This window comes from Ptychodera flava, chromosome 15 (genome assembly GCF_041260155.1).
Source record: "Ptychodera flava strain L36383 chromosome 15, AS_Pfla_20210202, whole genome shotgun sequence".
Taxonomy (NCBI): domain Eukaryota; kingdom Metazoa; phylum Hemichordata; class Enteropneusta; family Ptychoderidae; genus Ptychodera; species Ptychodera flava.
Genome location: NC_091942.1, coordinates 7,983,763 through 8,002,618, shown reverse-complemented (window position 1 = coordinate 8,002,618; position 18,856 = coordinate 7,983,763). Strand labels below are relative to the sequence as shown.

At 37.8% G+C, this 18,856-nt stretch overlaps 1 protein-coding gene across 1 annotated transcript in view; it reads left to right on the top strand.

Moving 5' to 3' along the window:
* Positions 1–18,856, top strand: part of LOC139151079 (uncharacterized) — a 270,051-nt gene that overhangs the window by 141,078 nt on the left and 110,117 nt on the right. Inside the window, exons 136-148 of the mRNA XM_070723612.1 lie at positions 7,169–7,291; positions 7,959–8,075; positions 8,915–9,043; positions 10,613–10,732; positions 11,740–11,862; positions 12,548–12,661; positions 13,138–13,251; positions 14,366–14,485; positions 14,954–15,073; positions 15,620–15,742; positions 16,312–16,440; positions 17,667–17,789; positions 18,028–18,153. Coding sequence (XP_070579713.1) covers positions 7,169–7,291; positions 7,959–8,075; positions 8,915–9,043; positions 10,613–10,732; positions 11,740–11,862; positions 12,548–12,661; positions 13,138–13,251; positions 14,366–14,485; positions 14,954–15,073; positions 15,620–15,742; positions 16,312–16,440; positions 17,667–17,789; positions 18,028–18,153 — 1,581 coding nt within the window. The remainder of the gene's footprint in view (positions 1–7,168; positions 7,292–7,958; positions 8,076–8,914; positions 9,044–10,612; positions 10,733–11,739; positions 11,863–12,547; positions 12,662–13,137; positions 13,252–14,365; positions 14,486–14,953; positions 15,074–15,619; positions 15,743–16,311; positions 16,441–17,666; positions 17,790–18,027; positions 18,154–18,856) is intronic.

Below are 18,856 nucleotides of genomic sequence, written 5' to 3'. Positions count from 1 at the left end.
ATATGAATATACTAAAAAGCATAAATGAATTATTACTGATTGTCACTGATTTTTCTGAAATGCACACTTGCATATTGAGCCAGAAAGGGAAAAAAATTACAAGTATCACAGCTTCAAGGCTATACCTGAGTTCAATTATTTTAACAATTATTGTTCTAAAAGTACAGGTTTAATTAATGATGAGGTTATGCGATTTACCTAAATTAAAATACGTATTTTTTATAAATCTCTTACAATTTGATGCAATAAGTATCTTATAACAATATAACAACAATATGCCCTATAAACTTTATTTTAACTCTATAGCCATGATAGGTATACGCCTCTTTCACAAGGGTCAAACACAAAGAAAACTTATACACAGAAGACAGAGTACAGGATAACAACAACATTACAACACAGACAGGTTTCATGTAAAAGTGTCGAAAAAGCTTTGTCGATAAAATTTGTAACAAGCCTGCTTAAAACCTCTAACACTTGTACAACTTCTTATTGCTGAAGGCAAAATGTTGTACGGGTAATTACTCAAAAAGACTGCTTAAATAATTCGGTTCTAGCAAATGTAACTTGTAGAGCTTTATTACTAAATCTTAAAATCTTTGTGGATATTTGTACTACGTTGAAACAAAATTCATAAAATTGCAGTAAATCTAGATTGTAATAATGATTAATGTCTTTAATGGCAATAAATCATTGTTGTAATGACATGTCAAAAAGAAATTTAAATGTTTCAGTCTTGTCACGCATAACGTTCACTGGCCGTCAGTCCATGTAGTGTTGATCTGAAAGAATAAGTTCACACCACTTATTAATATACATGCATATTAAAAACCAGCAAATTTATCATTTATTATACATATGTTTTAAAAGTATTTGTCGATGATTATTTATCAAGTCCTCAGTCCATTGTTAGGACAATTTAGTGCGTAAATTGTATAAAGAATGACACTCTTTGAAATTATCACTTCAATGGATAAACATGCATGATATATTAACAGATATCAGTAGCAGATATTGTTATATAAAACAGGATTTTCACAAAACATCCTTCCATATCAGCTGTTCTGTGGAATCGTCCGACTTAAATGCTCTCATTTGTTTCTGATAGGATCTCATCTCACAAACTTAATGCACATCCGACGTGAACTCCCAATAGACTCCCTATGCTTGATATGAACTTCAGCCTAATTAGTATACAGCATCGCCCTAGCTCTAGACTATCATTTTCTCTTATGTGTACACTGGTGAAGCTAAAAAATAGTCACTGCTATGGCTAAAGACGCGGGTCATAGGAAGGGGACTTTGTTTTTTTCATGTTTAATACTACGTCACATTGTAGACAGTCAGAGAAAAATCGAGAGAAGAATCGGAAATCGTACCCAAAAATGCAAGAAGGTCGTTATTGACGATAGACTATAACAGGTATGGATTCAGAGACGTATTGGAAGCCATCGATGCTGGTTTATTAAGTAAACTATAGCTTTCTGTCAGGAAAATCCGTCTCCGAACTCGGCTGTACGTGCGTATAGCGGCTATTCCATTTCCCGACTTTCTATGTTTCTAATGCATACCAAAGCGGCCATCGCCGTATATCGAACAGCAAGTGACTGTGGCTCGAGGGTAACTTGCATGGTATTGTTTTTGAAATACCGCGACGGTTATAGCTATTCTGCATGATAATACATTAAGTAAGCGACAGAAGATTGTCAACTTAATGCTTCCCTAACAAATAACTGGATTAAACGACCGTGATACTAAATATGAATATTGTGAACGAAGTTATCATCAATTATATCGCCTGGAAAGTTAATGTACTTCCGGTTTTCAGGTGTCTGCATTTCATACGCTATCGTACTGTCAAATGACCTCCTCCAGAAGCGATATTCACAAAATCTATTCCTATACAATAAACTGTACGGAAATTACCAAAATTGTTCAAGATAAGGCCGTGAGACGGAAATGTTAACATCAGAAAGCAGGACATAATACTGACAACTTTCTCCTTACGATGCAATCCACTATCGTCAGCAATGTCAATTTTCTTTGGGCATATTTACATTATTTAGAGGAGGATTACTGCATGAACGGTCAATTTTGATCGGAGACCAGTATTCTTAAAATAAGATTACTTAAAATATTCGATCTCAAACTTACTTTGCGAAATTAAACGAAAATTTGGAGAGCTCCACCTACCTGAACCGTCACCCAGTCAGTCTGATGTTGCTCTGAAGCGCACGCCAGGACCCCTTGGCAACGATGGAATTTGGCATAAGCATGCTTAGCAACAACGGAAAAATCGCATATCTGCGTCCCGCACTGTATGGTCTGAAGGACTGATAAGATATCCACCCACACTCAGCATGCAGCTCCTCCACTGAGAAACTGATATGCCTGCACTGCAAAAACATTTTTGACTGGCAGCTGCATGTAGTTGATGGAGAGTTTTGAAGGGCCGGAATAAAATGTTGTAAAGTGTAAAACATGATTTGCTGCCGTCATTTGTGTCCTGTTTTTGTATAATATCAGGGTTTTACATCACTTGTAACTTTTGAGAGTCCCTGGGACTCCTGGTGTTAGAAAATGGGAGTCCTACATCAAAATATGGGGGTCCCAATTTATTTCACAAAAATGTTTTATAGTTTATCAATGCCATGGTCTTCACTGTGTTCAATTAGTATTAATTTGCATACACAGAGACAACAAGGTTCCATATTGTACATGGAGGGGTAACTATTGTGCAACACATATTCAACTGACTCTGTATAGTTTGAACCGCCTGTATAACTATAATGAAGAGTTGAAGACAAAAACACATTTCACTAACCTTTTTATCGATTAATTTTGGTGTTTGACCCAACTTACATTAGTTTAATTCACGTACGCGTGTGTAACTATCTGTGGCTTATCGAGTCACGGACTCGTACTACCATACATACTAGTCAATCCGTTCGCCAAGTTTGATCACATTTTTTGACAAGCACGCCACAAAATCCGCCACAAAATGGAAAGAAACCACTAAGTATCGAGAAAAAAGTTTCATGTCCGGTTTATTTCAGTTAAAAAAATGCGTAACACGTAGGAAATGTCTCGCAATGTCAACAGTTCAGAACAACTACATTTCATTTACAAACCGGGTCGACTGTTATGGCCGTCTCGCTTCAGGACGGCCGGAGGTCAAATATCAACAGTTTAAAGGGGCTTTTTGGCAGTCAAACGCTTGAAAATTCACAAAATACACTTCAATTTAACCGAATCCTTACAAATTTCTCAATCTTGCATGTTTTGGACTTCGAAAACCTTAACCTCGGGTTCCATGTCGAGAGTTAGGCATCACACAGTGCCGCCATCTTGGCCGCCGATACGTTCGAAGTTCACTATCGCGATCGATTTGGTCACCAAATCGCGTCATTTTTCCATAAAATATTCTCAAAAAACTGTAAAATCTATCATTTCTATCACCCAGAGGGCAGTAGCTTGGCATAATATAGTTGTCTTCCGTGTCTACGGCATGGTAAAGCTTTCAACAAACGTACGTACGTGTTTCGTTCAATGCACTGTGGCCGTGAAACTGCAGACTGATAAATATTCATGAAAACCGCTGACCTCTTTTTAAAGAAAGTTCGCATAAATTACTGGAATTTTCGATCGTTAGGCTGCATGATGTCATTATTTTAGTCCTTATATGGTACTAAACTGGGTTCAAAGGGTCAGGAATACCCTCCTTCTGGCTGAGTTCGGCAATGCATAGCTAAGTTAGGCATAAGCATAGAACGCAATCACTGTCGGTTTATATACCGACGTGGCGCTGAGAGCGAGAATGCCGTGTCGGTTTATAAACCGACGCGGCACTTTAAGGGTTAAAGTACGGGGTCGGTAAGGTTTACTGGGATGTGTTTTACGTGTTCAGCAGCTTCGCAAGGTGTACACAGCAACAGATATTGCTGCGTCCCAAGGGACGCGTGGTTTAGTTTTTGAGGGGTCCTGCGTCCGGTTTTATGCGTAAAGGACGCAGAAATGCGCGTCATGTAAAACCCTGATAATATGCATGTTTATTACCATTTTTTAAACACTGACTGTTAGAGCAACCATCCAATCATATGATAAAAATGGACTGTTCCATCAATGTCAGTGGTGGGCTCATGGAAGGTGGTAAATTTGACGAGTTTTGTAACTCTAGATTAATACAAGGGATGCTGCGATGTTTCAATTCCAAATAACATACCGAGGCAAAACCCGTCAGGTTTAGGCCCAGGACACAAAATGACTACAATAGATTGTGTTTTACATCATAATATTTTATTCCCCCTTTTCACAATTTTCCCATGAACTAACTGCCAGTTGAAAATGGTTATTCCAGTGTAGCCATATCCATGATATCAGTTTACTCAGTGGGAGCTGCCTGCTGTGTTTGGTGGATTTCTTATCAGTCTTCAGACAGTAAAATAGACTCTTGTTTAGGTAAACGCCAGGTCATATAGCAAAGTGCTCAGCTAAGTTGCCGGGTAATTACCTAATTTGGTGTTCCGATAACTCGTGCCCTCGCTGTAAGTTGTTATACATGTAAGTAAACATTATCCATCAGTTGTCTCTAATTCTTTTCTCAAATTCATGTCAAAAATTCAATGACCTCTTACTGACACAAGTTCGTTCATTTGTTGTACATGAGAATAAAAAGTGTGAACATAAATTTTTATAAACTCATTCACAAATATTTCGATTGATGAATTAAGATGCAATGTGTAAGAAGAAGATAACTTGTCATTATCATACATGCTATGCCTGTATTGCCATTCTTCTATTGTTCAGATGGTAATGATATGAACTCATATTTTAACTAGTGAAAATACGAATTATATTTTCACTGTAACCGAACTACTTACAGCGACGCGTACGCGTGACCTTCGCTGGTATGCATTACCTTCATTGGTATATGTACACAGCTGAGCAAATAAGAAAAATGACAATCCGAAACCTCATCATGATTATGGTAAAAATTCTGTTGTTTGCAGTCAGTTCATGGGCATTGCATTTAGGCACAAGTACAGTTGTACCAAAAAGATACAAACAGATGTATTGAAAATTTGTATCATTTGCCAACACCTCTCATCGTTCACGGCCGGTCCCGTGGCAGTGCAGTGTTTTCATGTCGTCTACGCTGCTGAAGATTACATGTAAGATATCGGTTGACAGTGCATCATGATAGAACCGCTTTACGACAAGTTTTCTGTTGATGAGCTTAAGTATCTGGGCGGTGAATTACATCGTTTACAGCCGTAAATGAGCCACAAAAATCCAACCGCACTGAAAATACTCGCGACAGACAAGGTTGAAGGTGCACATAATATTTCTGATTTGTACCTGTCAGTGAGATTCACAGGTCATGATCGTGTCTGGTGGCACCGGTACAGATTTCAGATACAATGTAAAATCTAGGGAAAGTCCAACTTTCACGTAGGTTGTTAAAGGAAGTTTAGTTCTATTTAGGCAGGCCAGGAAAAAAATATACAAGCAGATGACGGAAATACCTTTGAAATGTTTTATTCGTACAGCAACAAAATCACAAACGAGTTACGACACAACAGCTTACAGTGTACTCACTTCATATTTTCCGTAATCCGCTTACTAAGATGGTAAATTCGGCATATTTGACATCTGGGGACATGTATAATTCTTTGAGATAACTGACTGATATGGGTATTATATCCACTATAAATTCATAGATGTCGCAGAGCTGCTTGCTCCTTACTCTCAGCTGTTCATGCTCGATCGAGTTTGAAATCGAACGCTGCCGGGCGCGAGTATTTTGACCCGATTTTTATGGCCTCATAACTTTCACGCAGGGATGAGGTTATGTATCAAAACATGAAAACACACCCATTTTACACACTCCAGCCTATGTTTTACATCCACCGTCATTTTAAACTAAAAACAAATCTTCTTCAATTGTGAAAACCTGTGTCGACATCGTAATATGTAAATTGTTCACTTTAAAAGTGCTCCATAAACCCTACTTTGAATGAAATGGCCCAATAGCAGAATAATAACAAGAAGTGATACGGTTGTCATCACTCCTTAGCAACCAAGTTTTTATAAGTACAAGCTGGAGGAAGCAAGGTGGATTTTAAGTTGATTCCGTCGCTAATTTCGGAGCGTCTGTAGGAAAACAGTCATAACCAAAGCATGCTTGTATGATAAAGGGGTTATATTATATGGGCTCAGCCCTTGGTGTCGCGCCAGGGGTTAAGATTGGCAATGTTATTTGTATTGATTCATGATAAACTGTAATTGTTACTTCATAAACGTTTATATGACAACTATGCCCAGTTTCCCTCTGATGAAAGCAGTTCACGTACTTACACGACGTCAAACCCTGCAGCAGGGCAGGTATAGATTTTCTGTAGCGTGTAAAAATTTTGGACAAAAATTGGCAATTTTTAAAATGATAACAGCCTATTGCGTTAAACAAGGGACGTATTATGCAATAATTATCATTGCAATGGTAACCGCACTGCCCACCTTCCACTTGCAAGCTGAAAACTATAGCGGGTCCGTTTAAAAACTTGCAATTTTTGAATCTAATTATTGACACAGGGGGCGCTCTTCTATAATTCAATCCCAGCATTCTTTGCGTATGCCCCCGTTCATATGCACGACAGTTTTCTCCGTTTATCTATATCAACGATACTTTGTATCAGCGACAAGGTGTATAATAACATTTACTGGCTAATAAAAGAGGTATATGTTATAAAAGGCATGTTATATCATAGTAATTTGTTTCGTATTTGTTTATTTACGAGTACTCAAAAAAAACATAGCGGCGCCCATAGAAGAAGGGTACACTTCCGGTTACTCGCATAGTATATTATGAATAAGCGCATGCGTAGTCAGTAAGCCGCTGGCACGACTATTACACGAAGTTAGGGTGATACCACGTTGTATTCTCGTGATGTGTCCCTATTTTGACTCGTTGCTGCACAACTCGTCAAAATACGGACACATCACTCAAATCCAATGCGGTATCGCCCAAACTTTGAGTAAGAACCCCTAATTGTTAATTTTTAATATAACTTAAAACAGAAGTGCTGATAATAGTTGTAAACTGTTTCACAGTCATAGCTGGTCATCATGACAATATGACACACAAATGTTTTTTTTTATTATTATCCAGTCATCAATGCCTGTGATAGCACACCATGTCAGAATGGTGGTACGTGCACTGCAGTGTCTGGTTCCTGCACCCAGGTGACATGTTCTTGCCCTGGATGTTACACTGGATTATTATGTGAAACAAGTAAGTCAGATAGATGAGCTCATTATGTGATGTCAACTGCCTTCTAGTGTATTCTTAAAAGATAGCATTGGCACATATTGTGTCTTCTCACAATATTATTTCCTCTAAAGGTGATTACTTCAGAGCCTAACTGACAGTGTCTTCAAGTTGCTTCATCTATTTTCAACCATCAGAGTGATACCCACTCTCTTTCATCATTTGACACCACCCTGACCAAACTCTAACCCCGTTCCAAGTCCGTGGTTCAACAGTACATAAAGATTTGCAAACAGTGGGCCAATCAACCAAAAATTGTGTGAAGTTGACTTGTATTAATTTCTCCCATATTAAAATGTTTTCATTGTCATAATGTATGATTAATGTATTTCAATTTAATCTGTATGAATAATGTATTTAATTTAATCTTTATGAAAAATGTAACCTTTGCTATTCCACTTTCATCTCTCTCTCTCTCTCTCTCTCTCTCTCTCTCTCTCTCTCTCTGTCTCTCTCTGTCTCTGTCTCTCTCTCTGTCTCTGTCTCTCTCTCTCTCTCACTCTCTCTCTCTCTCTCTCTCTCTCTCTCTCTCTCTCTCTCTCTCTCTCCTCTCTCTCTCTCTCTCTCTTCCTCTCTCTCTCTCTCTCTCCTCTCTCTCTCTCTCTCTCTCTCTCTCTCTCATATCCCACAGGACAAGACCCATGCCAATTCAATCCCTGTGGAAATGGAGGTACTTGCATACCAACCAGCTGTACACAGTATCAGTGTATTTGTGAGCCATGCTACACAGGAACAAATTGCTATGAAAGTGAGTATCAGTATTTCCAACTCTCTGTCATATGTTTATTTACAGTTTCTTTTATAACACACCTTTTTTACACTCTGTTTTGATTTATTAAACTATGGTCACGTGGCGTGCATCATTTTGATGCTGATACATGTACCTGGGAAGGCCAAGTTCAAAATGAACAGTTTCCAAACCTGTAGACAGTTTAGAAAAACTTTTAACTGGGGAAGGTTGAAAGTACTGTCTACTCATGTGCATTTTCTAGAACTTGTAAAGAAGATGGCAGTGTCATCTTTAATTGAGACGAGTGATGATGGCTGTAGAACTTATAGAATTTTTGCTGAGAAAATTGAATAAGATGTTTACAAAACACATCGACCCTCCATATTTGGGTGATAACATGTTTGTTTTCCCTTGGGCCTGAGAGTCAACCAACAGTCTGTTTCCCTCTGCATACAGACTGTTTTAGAGCACTTTCAGGCCCTCGGGCAACAAATGTATGCTGTTACTGTCGTGGCCTGTCCTTATGTGTATGCTGTCATATCCCTCCCTGCCATATGACTGAAACACAGTAGGTATAACAATCATGAACCTATAACCTTTATTGCTGCCAAATGTATGTTCTAATCTATGTATGTTTTTTCCGTAGCAAAAATGATTTCAGAGAATATTATGATTTTTGGATCATTTTGATTTCTTGACTACAAAGGACTATATAAAAACATCACAATAGCTGCTGAAATGTCAGGAAAATGAAGTCACTCTGTCAAATACCATGGGACAATCCATTACCAGTTCTGATCTTTGTATCTTACAAATGTAGCTGAAATTTTACTCTTTGCTGTGATTTCTACCACAAGGGGTGAATCCATGCAGCTCAAACCCATGTCAGAACAACGGCGTTTGTCAGCCGTCATTTGAACTCAACAACTGTGAAGACTATACCTGTTTCTGCCAAGGTTGCTACACGGGCCTGCAGTGTGAAACATGTAAGCAACTCTCATTTTGTTACTTTGATCTCAGTAGTGTATTTCTCTTGTCTTTGATAATATTTTTATGCACTCATTTCCAAACTCATGTAATATCTCATACTGTACTTATCAAGAGCCGTGTGTCTCCCCTTATCACCGTAAGGCTTATAAAGATAAACTTCTCACATTGTTGGTAAATGACTAGAGTATGGTCAATTTATCACATAACTTCTGTGTTATTTCACATATAATGTCAAATTTTATATTAAGCCAGTATCAGTTGCCGCATCTTGGGTGCATTCCAAGATGTCATTGATAAAATTAATGTTGATTGAGGTTAACATTATTTTTGAGTATCTATTATGCATCATCATTAGGGGCTCCTGTCAATACTGACAATCTTGCATTAACAAAATAGTAATTTAGATGTAATTTAGAATCACTGAAAGTGAAATAAAAGGAAGACAAAAGTTGTATACAGACCCAGATACAGGGGCTTTAACACTTTCTTCAACAGTTGTGCAGTCCTCAATCCCATATTTGTACTATTCGTGTGATTTAATCCGACTTGTTTTCCTTCGAAAGTTTATGATCAATTTGTTCAGAGATAAAACAAGTTAAAGCCTTTCTTCTTTGAAGTAGTATGCACCTCGAAAGTGAAAGACTTAAACGTTTGCTCAAACTAAACTTCCTCAATGAAATTTTGAACACTTTCTCTCCAAATCATGAAAAAATATCAGGGACACTGTGTAAAGTTTTGTGCTACAGAAACAAACTATCTAACATTTACCATTGTTTGGAAGTCAAAATGGCTGCCATCCCTGTTTTAATTCTATGGGGGGAAAATGAATTTTCAATTTTCTAAACACTGAGATAGTGAGAATGTTTCTTATTCAAAGAGCTTTGAAGGCCCATGAGCTGCAACTCTGAGAAAATTGTCCAATCTCAAGATACCTCCAGTATCCTCAGATAGTCATTGCAATCTGCAAATTTAACGATATAGTCATTAACTATGCCTCAGCAATGTTTGCTTGTGGCAGAATAGGCAAGAAACTGAAGAGATTTTTGTTAATTTTAAATTTCCTGCCATTTTCAAAATCTTGCCATGTTATGTGAAAAACGGCGAGCATTTGGTCAAAGTGGAGTGAATCCCTTTCCCGTCCTTTCAGTGGGTCGCATTATGTTGTATCTGTACAGATTCAAATGTGTACATGCACCATTTACGCTGTTTATCATGTAGTTGTATGGAGGCGGCCATATTTGGGTGCGGCACCCGTTTATTATTTGTTTTACTGAAACCTCGCCATGCAGTCTTACTCAGTGGATAATTATACTTGAGTAAACATCTCTGAGTAGGAACATTTCTTTGAACTAATTTTAATCCAAATATAAAATCATGAAAATAATGCCATAAGTTACAGCTCATGTGCCTTTAATATGATCTGCCACAAGTAATAGAAGATTAGAAAAGAATTGAGAGTCTGTCCCTGAGGTGCATTCTGCCTGAAGTCATTCCAACAATAGTTCCATCACTATAGATCATGTGTTCGCTCTGACCAATTCTGCCATCTTTTCTTTCCCCCAAAGTGGAAGACCCCTGCACTCCCAATCCGTGCCAGTTTGGAGCATGTCAACCGGTACCCGGCTCCTGTGATCTCTACTCCTGCAACTGTGATTCCTGCTTCACTGGAGATAACTGTGATGAACGTAAGTTTGAAGTCTAAGGCCAAAAATATGAATTGTGCTGTTCTGATAAGTTAAACATAGTTTTCAAAAATAGGGTAGGTAGGTTGACAGAAATTTTTTTTTCCAAAATATTTTTATTTTTTAAGTATGCATTTTTCAGGGGTTCAGGGTGGCCAAACACTGGCCACAACATTTCCAAAAAAATGTATCATACATATAAAAGGAAAAAAACCCCATAAAAGACATCCTTGTGCAAGCAAAAATCAAATGCCAAGTAACGAACACGTGTTTACGTAGCTCTAAAAAGTTTAGGGTCGGCAGGTAAAAAATAGGGTAAGTCGGGTTATCAGAACAACACAATTTTTTGTTCAGGCGTGTCAACCCGCTCACCAATAGATAATAATGTTTATCGAAAGGCATTCATGTTCTAATATTGATGATGGACAATTGTAATGATCTGTGACTTTAATGATAGCAATAAGAACAGATACCATCTTTAGATATACCACTGTAGAGTCTCCAATCACAATGTGGACTCTGACTCAAAGGTTTAGGGGTAATGTGAACTTCAAAATTGAAAGATCCTAAACTTTGCCTGAATTTCCTTTAAAGAAATTTGAAATCATTCTCTTTCAAAAGCAAAAATAAAACTCAGATGTCACCATAGAAATTTTGATATTAGAGAGAGAAATAAATTATAGCCAATATTCAATGATACTTGAAATTCAAAATGGTTATTACACCTGCGGTATCTCAACAGAGAAAACTAAATTTACATTTCCCTTTACTGTATTTTGATTGACATGGTATCTTCATTTTTGTTGCCCACCTGTCAAAAACTGTAAAAAACTCTTTTCACTGGCTTCTGGCTAATCAAATTTTACAAAGATTTTATCACTTCTTTGAAATAATTTCTTCAAGAAAGATGTATGTTCGCTTTATTCATTGAAAATTTTTGGCTAATGGATAACCCAAAGACTCTGGTATCAGCTGAAACCTAAATTTTGTGTTTTTATTTCCCATCCCAGCTGTACAGCTATGTGTGACCAATAACCTCTGTCAGAATGGAGGCACGTGCACAATGTTTGCAAACTGTGAAAACATCTTCTGCACATGCGATGAATGCCACATTGGGACTTATTGTGAAACAGGTACGCATCACTCACAGGATATCAATCATTATATCATTATACGTTATTATAATATCATTATGACGGGGCAAATACAACAATTTGTTTGGTAGATGTGAAAAGAACCATGGTATATTCACGAGCACGGTTGGCACATGCGTGAACTCTCAGCAAGAGCAAAATCCCTTTTTGATGTTTCATGCTAGAATTTCAATATACTGGTATGATATAAAAACAATAAACCAAACCCAATGATGGTATACCACTCGATTTTGACCAGTTCACTTCATATATGCACTTGCTATTGCTCTTGCATATATGTCGTGAACTGTCAAAATCAGGTGGTACACCGTAGCTAGGAGAGTTTAGACCAAACCATGGTTGGGAAAGGGTTAAAAGTTCACGTAGAATTGCATTTGGCTAGCTAAGGTCTGTACTTCAAAGTTTTCACTGAGCACCTGATCTTGAGACAATCAAACTGCAGTACAGTACAAATGAAGATCATTGTAATGCAAAGTGCATAAAACTTTGGCTATACTTTTCAGTAGATGAACGATAACTTGTATGTCTTCATTTATCATTTATCATTGTCAAATATTTTCAAATGTTGTTATTCTGGACTAGAGGAAAAGTTCTCTCGAAACTTTCTCTTCATTCGTAGCATACAGCACCATTTGTGTCATGTACTGTTTTTCTTTCTTGCCAGTTGTTGACATATGTGCGGCAAGCCCATGTCAGAATGGTGGATTCTGTGAGAGCAACTGCCCAACAAGAACTTGCACGTGTCCGGCATGCTGGACTGGAAACGACTGCGAAATTGGTAAGGCCCTGAGTGACTTGAACACTCTTGTCAGTCCTAAGTACAGTGTGTGCATTCCAGCAACAAATTTTCACAATTACAAGTCTGTCAAAAAGGACAGAAAATTCATGGACAAATCTGTGACGAGGAGAAAAGTTTACAGTGATGTTGGGTCTTACCATGTCACGCAAATAGAATCTTAAGGCTTTAAATGTAGTATTCCATAAGGAAACTTCAAACCTTTTCCTTTGGAAATCAAGAATAAAATCAGGGGTCAACTTCCAAAATGTTTGTGCTAGAGAAACAGATTACCCAGTATTCACCAACACATCATAATGGCTGCATCCTTACGTTGTTAACTCTATTCGGAAAAATTACATTTTCACTGCTTTTTACATAATACCTTCTGTTACAATGACGATTTGTCATTAGCTTTGTAATATAAATATTTCCTACATGCAAACTGGACATTAATTTACATATCTCATTTGATGTAGCTGTTGATGAGTGTCAAACTAACCCATGTCAAAACGGAGGTACCTGCACAAACTTCTGCTCATATCGCACCTGCCAGTGTCCCTCATGTTGGACAGGACTAAACTGTGAAACCGGTAAGTGACATTTTTAAAGGGACGTTATTGTTATCTTTTTGACCTTTTTTTTTCACTTTTTCGATTTATTAAATTCCCGGTCAAATCAATAGGAGACCCAAATTGTGTCTATGGATGGCTTCAAGGATATGTAAAACCATCTACTTGCTCTTTACGGTAAGGTTATACATGTTTGTAAGGGTGTTTGTGAGATGTGAACCAACCGCCATGTTTGAACCCCAGCACATAATGAATATTACTATGAATACTCCTTTACATTTACAATCAACATACTGAGCTGGAGCATTAGCAGCCTGTGCTCTGTTGCAGTAAAGAATGGTATATCTAAGAGCAGGATTGTCGTCAAGGTCTGCGTGAAAAGCTGACCATCGAAATGTAACTGAAACAAAATCCTGAAACTGCAACACTGCCCTCTTGATCTTTCACTTTTTGTGTTTATTTTTCACACGCGGATGCGTACAGCGGTTAGCACTGTGGTGTGGTTTTCTTTAAAGTCGACCCTTTAAACTTTTCACCCCCAATTCCCTGTGAACAGGTCCACAATCACCATTGATAACAATGGGTTTGGGTCAAACCATGGTGGTGAAAGTGGACCCTTTAAAGGAAATAAGTCTTTTACAACTTTTCAAAACCATTCTTTAGTGAAAAATCAGACAAGTAAATTCAAATTTTAACCGTTATTTTGATTTCCCACCATTTTTAAAAACTGGTAACATTATAAAGAAAACAAAGTACATGATGTCCCAGTTGAAAACATTCAGCACTATGCATTATATTTGACTACTCTGTTGTTTCTGTGAAGATTCCAATGCATATGTGCACAGTGTTTTACTATATTTGCATGAGGGCGCCATTTTACTTTTGGGCACATGTTTATCATTGATCTTGTTCAAATTTGCACATGCAGTCCCACTGGGCACTTAATAATACGTGTATACAAACCCCTCAATGAGTACTGCCACAAACTTGTTTTATTTTCGGAGTTAAAATCACAAAAGGAATACTAAAAGATACAGCTATAGGGGCTTCAAGAGTGAATTTACTTCCACAACTTTGTATACTTCATTGACACTGACGGTCATTTTTTTGTATGTGCCCTCTTTGACATCAACAGCGGTCAATCCGTGTTCTGTCAACCTGTGTCAGAATGGAGGACAGTGTGTAGCCAGCGCTGACTGCCTCTCTTCCACATGTACATGTGATGACTGCTACCAGGGAACCCGCTGTGAAATATGTAAGTCCAACCACTGTCACCCCTCCTTCCCTGGGAATGGGCTCACCCACTTAACTTCAAGCACTTAAGAGTCATACCAAAGTCCGATGGTGAAAGGGGTAATACAGTTGGTACCCTCTTTTAATTTATTTTGCAGGTATTTGAACTTAGATTACACGCTTTTTTCTCATTAGTGTACCTAGCAAGATAACTTGAATCTCATTCTATCTAAAACCCTTGTATTTTTGAAAGAATTCCTTGCATATTTTGAAAAAAAAAAAAACAGTGTGAAAGTTCTTGAAAAGTTAAATGATAAGAAAATTGTAGAGAAATGAATGACCAGCTGTAAATTATCAACTGTTTCTTTCCATCCCATTGTCTGTTTCTGTCCCATAATTTTAGCTTTCATGCATGAGCTGCCCTGTTCCAAGTTCTCCTTCTTGAAATACCAGTTATTCAACCTCATTTTAATGATTTTCTGTATTCCAGTGATCAATCAGTGTATCCCGAATCCATGTAATAATGGATTCTGTGCTCCTAATCCAGGATCGTGCACGGAATTCACCTGTACATGCAGGGATTGCTATGAAGGCGAGCTGTGCAATACCTGTAAGTTGAGAATCAAGCTTTCTGATCCAAGAATTGTTCATTTTACTCAAAGATTGCCAACTGAAAGTAACCACATGTACAAGGTCAAGTATGTGTGTGCAGGAGAAGCTAATGCAGGATTTTCAAAAAAAGAAGAATATCAGATATGAAGAGAATATTGACAATTTAATAATAGAAAATGCAAGCATTCAGTGAATCTTTAAATGATCTTTCTAATCACATGATTCAGTGATTGAAATTTGTGCAGTACCAATTTTTTTATTTAAAACAATGAAATTTGTGTGCTTCGACTGTGTGTTTCCAGTACCACAAAATATTGCATTCTGTGGTGCCTTCGACGATGAAAGAGAAAAGTCTGATATTGGCAGTCTGTATGGATATCCAGTTTGAAGTAGTGTTTTTGTAGCTGCCATTATATTCATGCCATGCATGAATGTTTTGACTTGTTGAAGTCAGCTGAGAAATAGTAATAGTGTGCGATGTATTATCTGTTCAACCTGCCTCATCAAGGTACAAAAAATTACCTCAGTCTCTTTCTTTTCACAGTAGAAAATCCCTGCCAGCCAAATCCATGCCTCAATGGGGGATTCTGCCTGCAGAGTCCAGGATCTTGCACAGCCTTCACGTGTACCTGTCCGACCTGCTACACTGGGACAACTTGCGCCATCCGTACGTATAACCTGCATTTTTCAATTTTGCAAATGTATTGACAAGATGATATGAACATATGCACCAGTGTATTTGCATGAAACGTATCAGTGACACACTACACAAACCATACATGTACATCCTTGTCTGTTGTGTAAACACACTCGGGTGTTGCCAGCTCAATTGATTTCTGTGTCAGTCCTCATGATTTGCAAGTGTTTGTCATGGTACATGTTGTAATTATGAATGTTCATTAATGCCAGAGAGATTTTGCTGAAACATATGGTCATCTATACAGTCTCCTGTTGAATTCTAGTACTTCGATTGGGGGAAGCTAAATACCTAAAATTTACTGATATTCGTAAGTCAGAATGGCTTCCATCTCCATATTAACCCCATGACAAAAAATTCACAAGATCTTGAAAACGTCATTTATTCTACATGTTCAAAATGAGCCTGTACTACATTAGCAGGATACAGAAAAATGTTGAAAAACTCAACACTGAATATCTGTTTCTTAGGCGCATTCTACTTTCAATGTGCACATGTTTAGAAACTACACATTACTTTCTTTTCTTTGCAATTCCTAGGGAATGATCCATGCAGCCCTAACCCTTGCCAGAATGGCGGTGTGTGCTCTGAACAACCTGGATCAACCGGCTGCACTGAATTCATCTGCCAGTGTCAAGGTTGCTATACTGGAACAGTGTGCCAGACATGTAAGTCAGTGTGTTCAATGTAGGCAAAGCTCACATTATTCACAAATAGCTTCAAAAATACTTCAAAATGTACAATTCAAAGGTTCAATAACACTCTGTAGTAATAAGTGTCGCATATGAAGTTTTACTTGATGTCTCGATCAAGTTCTAGTCCATTGTAAATTGTTAGACCTTTCATCCCGATTCACATGTGTTGTGATCCCACTTTGCAGTAAAAAAGCTGTAGAGTTATACCAACTTATGGTTGTTAAAATGTAAATGTGCTACCATTATCACAGTACCAAATTCTAAGATCTTTTTGTTATTATGCCTAGCCAAATTTGGTATATATACACTGTATACACTTCTGGATAACAACATTTCAAACGTATATATAGCCAAAACAACAATTGCTACCATTATCACAGTACCACATTCTAAGATCTTTTTGTTATTATGTCTACGCCAAATTTGGTATATATACACTGTATACACTTCTGAATAACAACATTTCAAACATATATAGCCAAAACAAACCACTTCTCAGACCTGACACACAGAGTTGTTTGCCAGTTACTTTGTCCAAAGAAATGTTTAAGTAGGAACAGAACTGAAGAACATAGGGCTATTCCATCTTTATGGCAGAAATCAATGCCCTGCTTGCTTAGGGTGCCTTTAAAGATGAAGAAATGCAAACATATCTCCCGAAGACAGTTCAAAGTGAACCACAGTTCAGCAGGGGCCTAGAATTCTTCAGTCCTACGAGACTTAAAGGGACAAAGTCGGCCATTTTTCATTTTCCATTCATTCAGAATCTTTCAACATGTCAAACAATATAAGTAGTATCTTGTACCAAACAAAATTCATGAAAAATGGCCCACTTTGTCCCTTTAAGTGGTGTATCTCTGTAAAGTTATCCATTCAATTGATAAATAACCTCTACTATTATATATACTGCTGAGGGCCACTGCTCAATACCAACTTTTCACTATAAAAGCCGTTCAATAAGGAAACTTTAAGTAAATTCTTTGTTTGCCGTCCTTAGATTTTAAAAAAACCTACCAGCCAGCCAGGGAAAAAACAAACACAGACAAAAAACACAAGTGCATTAACATAAGCTCAATTTCAATTTCGTTTCTTTTCGAAAAATGATATTTTTATTTGTATCAGTGTAACCATTCATAGCTTCTGAATTTTAAAGTTTGCCATAAAGTGAAATAACCTCGCTCTTTACATTTTTACATCAGTGACAAATCCATGTCTGCCCACGCCATGCCAGAATGGAGGTACATGTGAACAAGATGCTGTTCAATGTGATACCTTCCAGTGCCGATGTCCAAGGTGCTATTCCGGAATCTACTGTCAGACGAGTAAGGTCTCATTTCATTCTCATTCAGATTTTCCCTACCCAAAATGTGCCGGTAACAGTCAGTACATTTTCCTGTGGTCTACAGTTCTTGATGCCTCTAATCAATCATAAGTTGCTTCAGTCTGTCATTTCATGTGTAGCACTAGACATAGGTTTGCCATCTGCACATCTCCAAGTAATGGTAAATGCCAATTTTTTGTAATGGTGATTGATAGTATATGATTTGTTAATCTAAACAGATATGGATCCATGCCTGAGCTTCCCATGCAGGAATGGTGGTCTGTGCAGGGAGACAGGAATGCAGACCTGTGATGACTACACTTGCGAATGCTCTGGCTGCTTCACAGGGAACAATTGTGAGACATGTGAGTATAATGGCATTTTGATCTTAAGGTAATATGCGCCTCGAAAATGAAAGCCTTAAATTTTTGCTCAAACTTTCCTCAAAGACTCTTTCAACATTTTCTTTCAAAATCAAGAATAAGAATCGGGGTCACTGTGCAAATTTTGGTATTAGAGAACCAAATTAGGCAAGATGTACTGATATTTGAAATTCAAAATGGCCGCCAACCCCCTTGTCAACGAGCTATGTAAGCGGTCTGAAATCACCCAAAGTGCGCCTGCAAACTGCGCCGGCGCATTTCAAACTGCGCCCCCATTTTGCGCCGGTATATTGCGCCGCCCAAAATGCGCCCTTACTCTGCGCCATTGCGAAGTTTCAATGTCAACCACGGTATTAATAGTCTATTTTGGTTTAGTCAGGCGATTTCAAAGAAATATTCATGTTTTTCGTGGGAAATATGGTGAAATGTGTCACTAAAATGCGGAGGATGGGAGTATTTTTTCCGACACGTATGTGAAGTATATGTAATAACATCACCCGAGAGGGAAGGTAACTCGGCCAGTCGAGTGTTATTTGCATCGTAAATCGACCTTTGAATCTGTTTGTAATTTCCACCCGAACCTTGTCGGTAAATACTTTCAAAGTTAAAAACAGACGCTAAATTTTACTCTCAAACTATTTCGATGGCCAAATATCTCTGCCATTATAAGTTTCGTATGGTAACT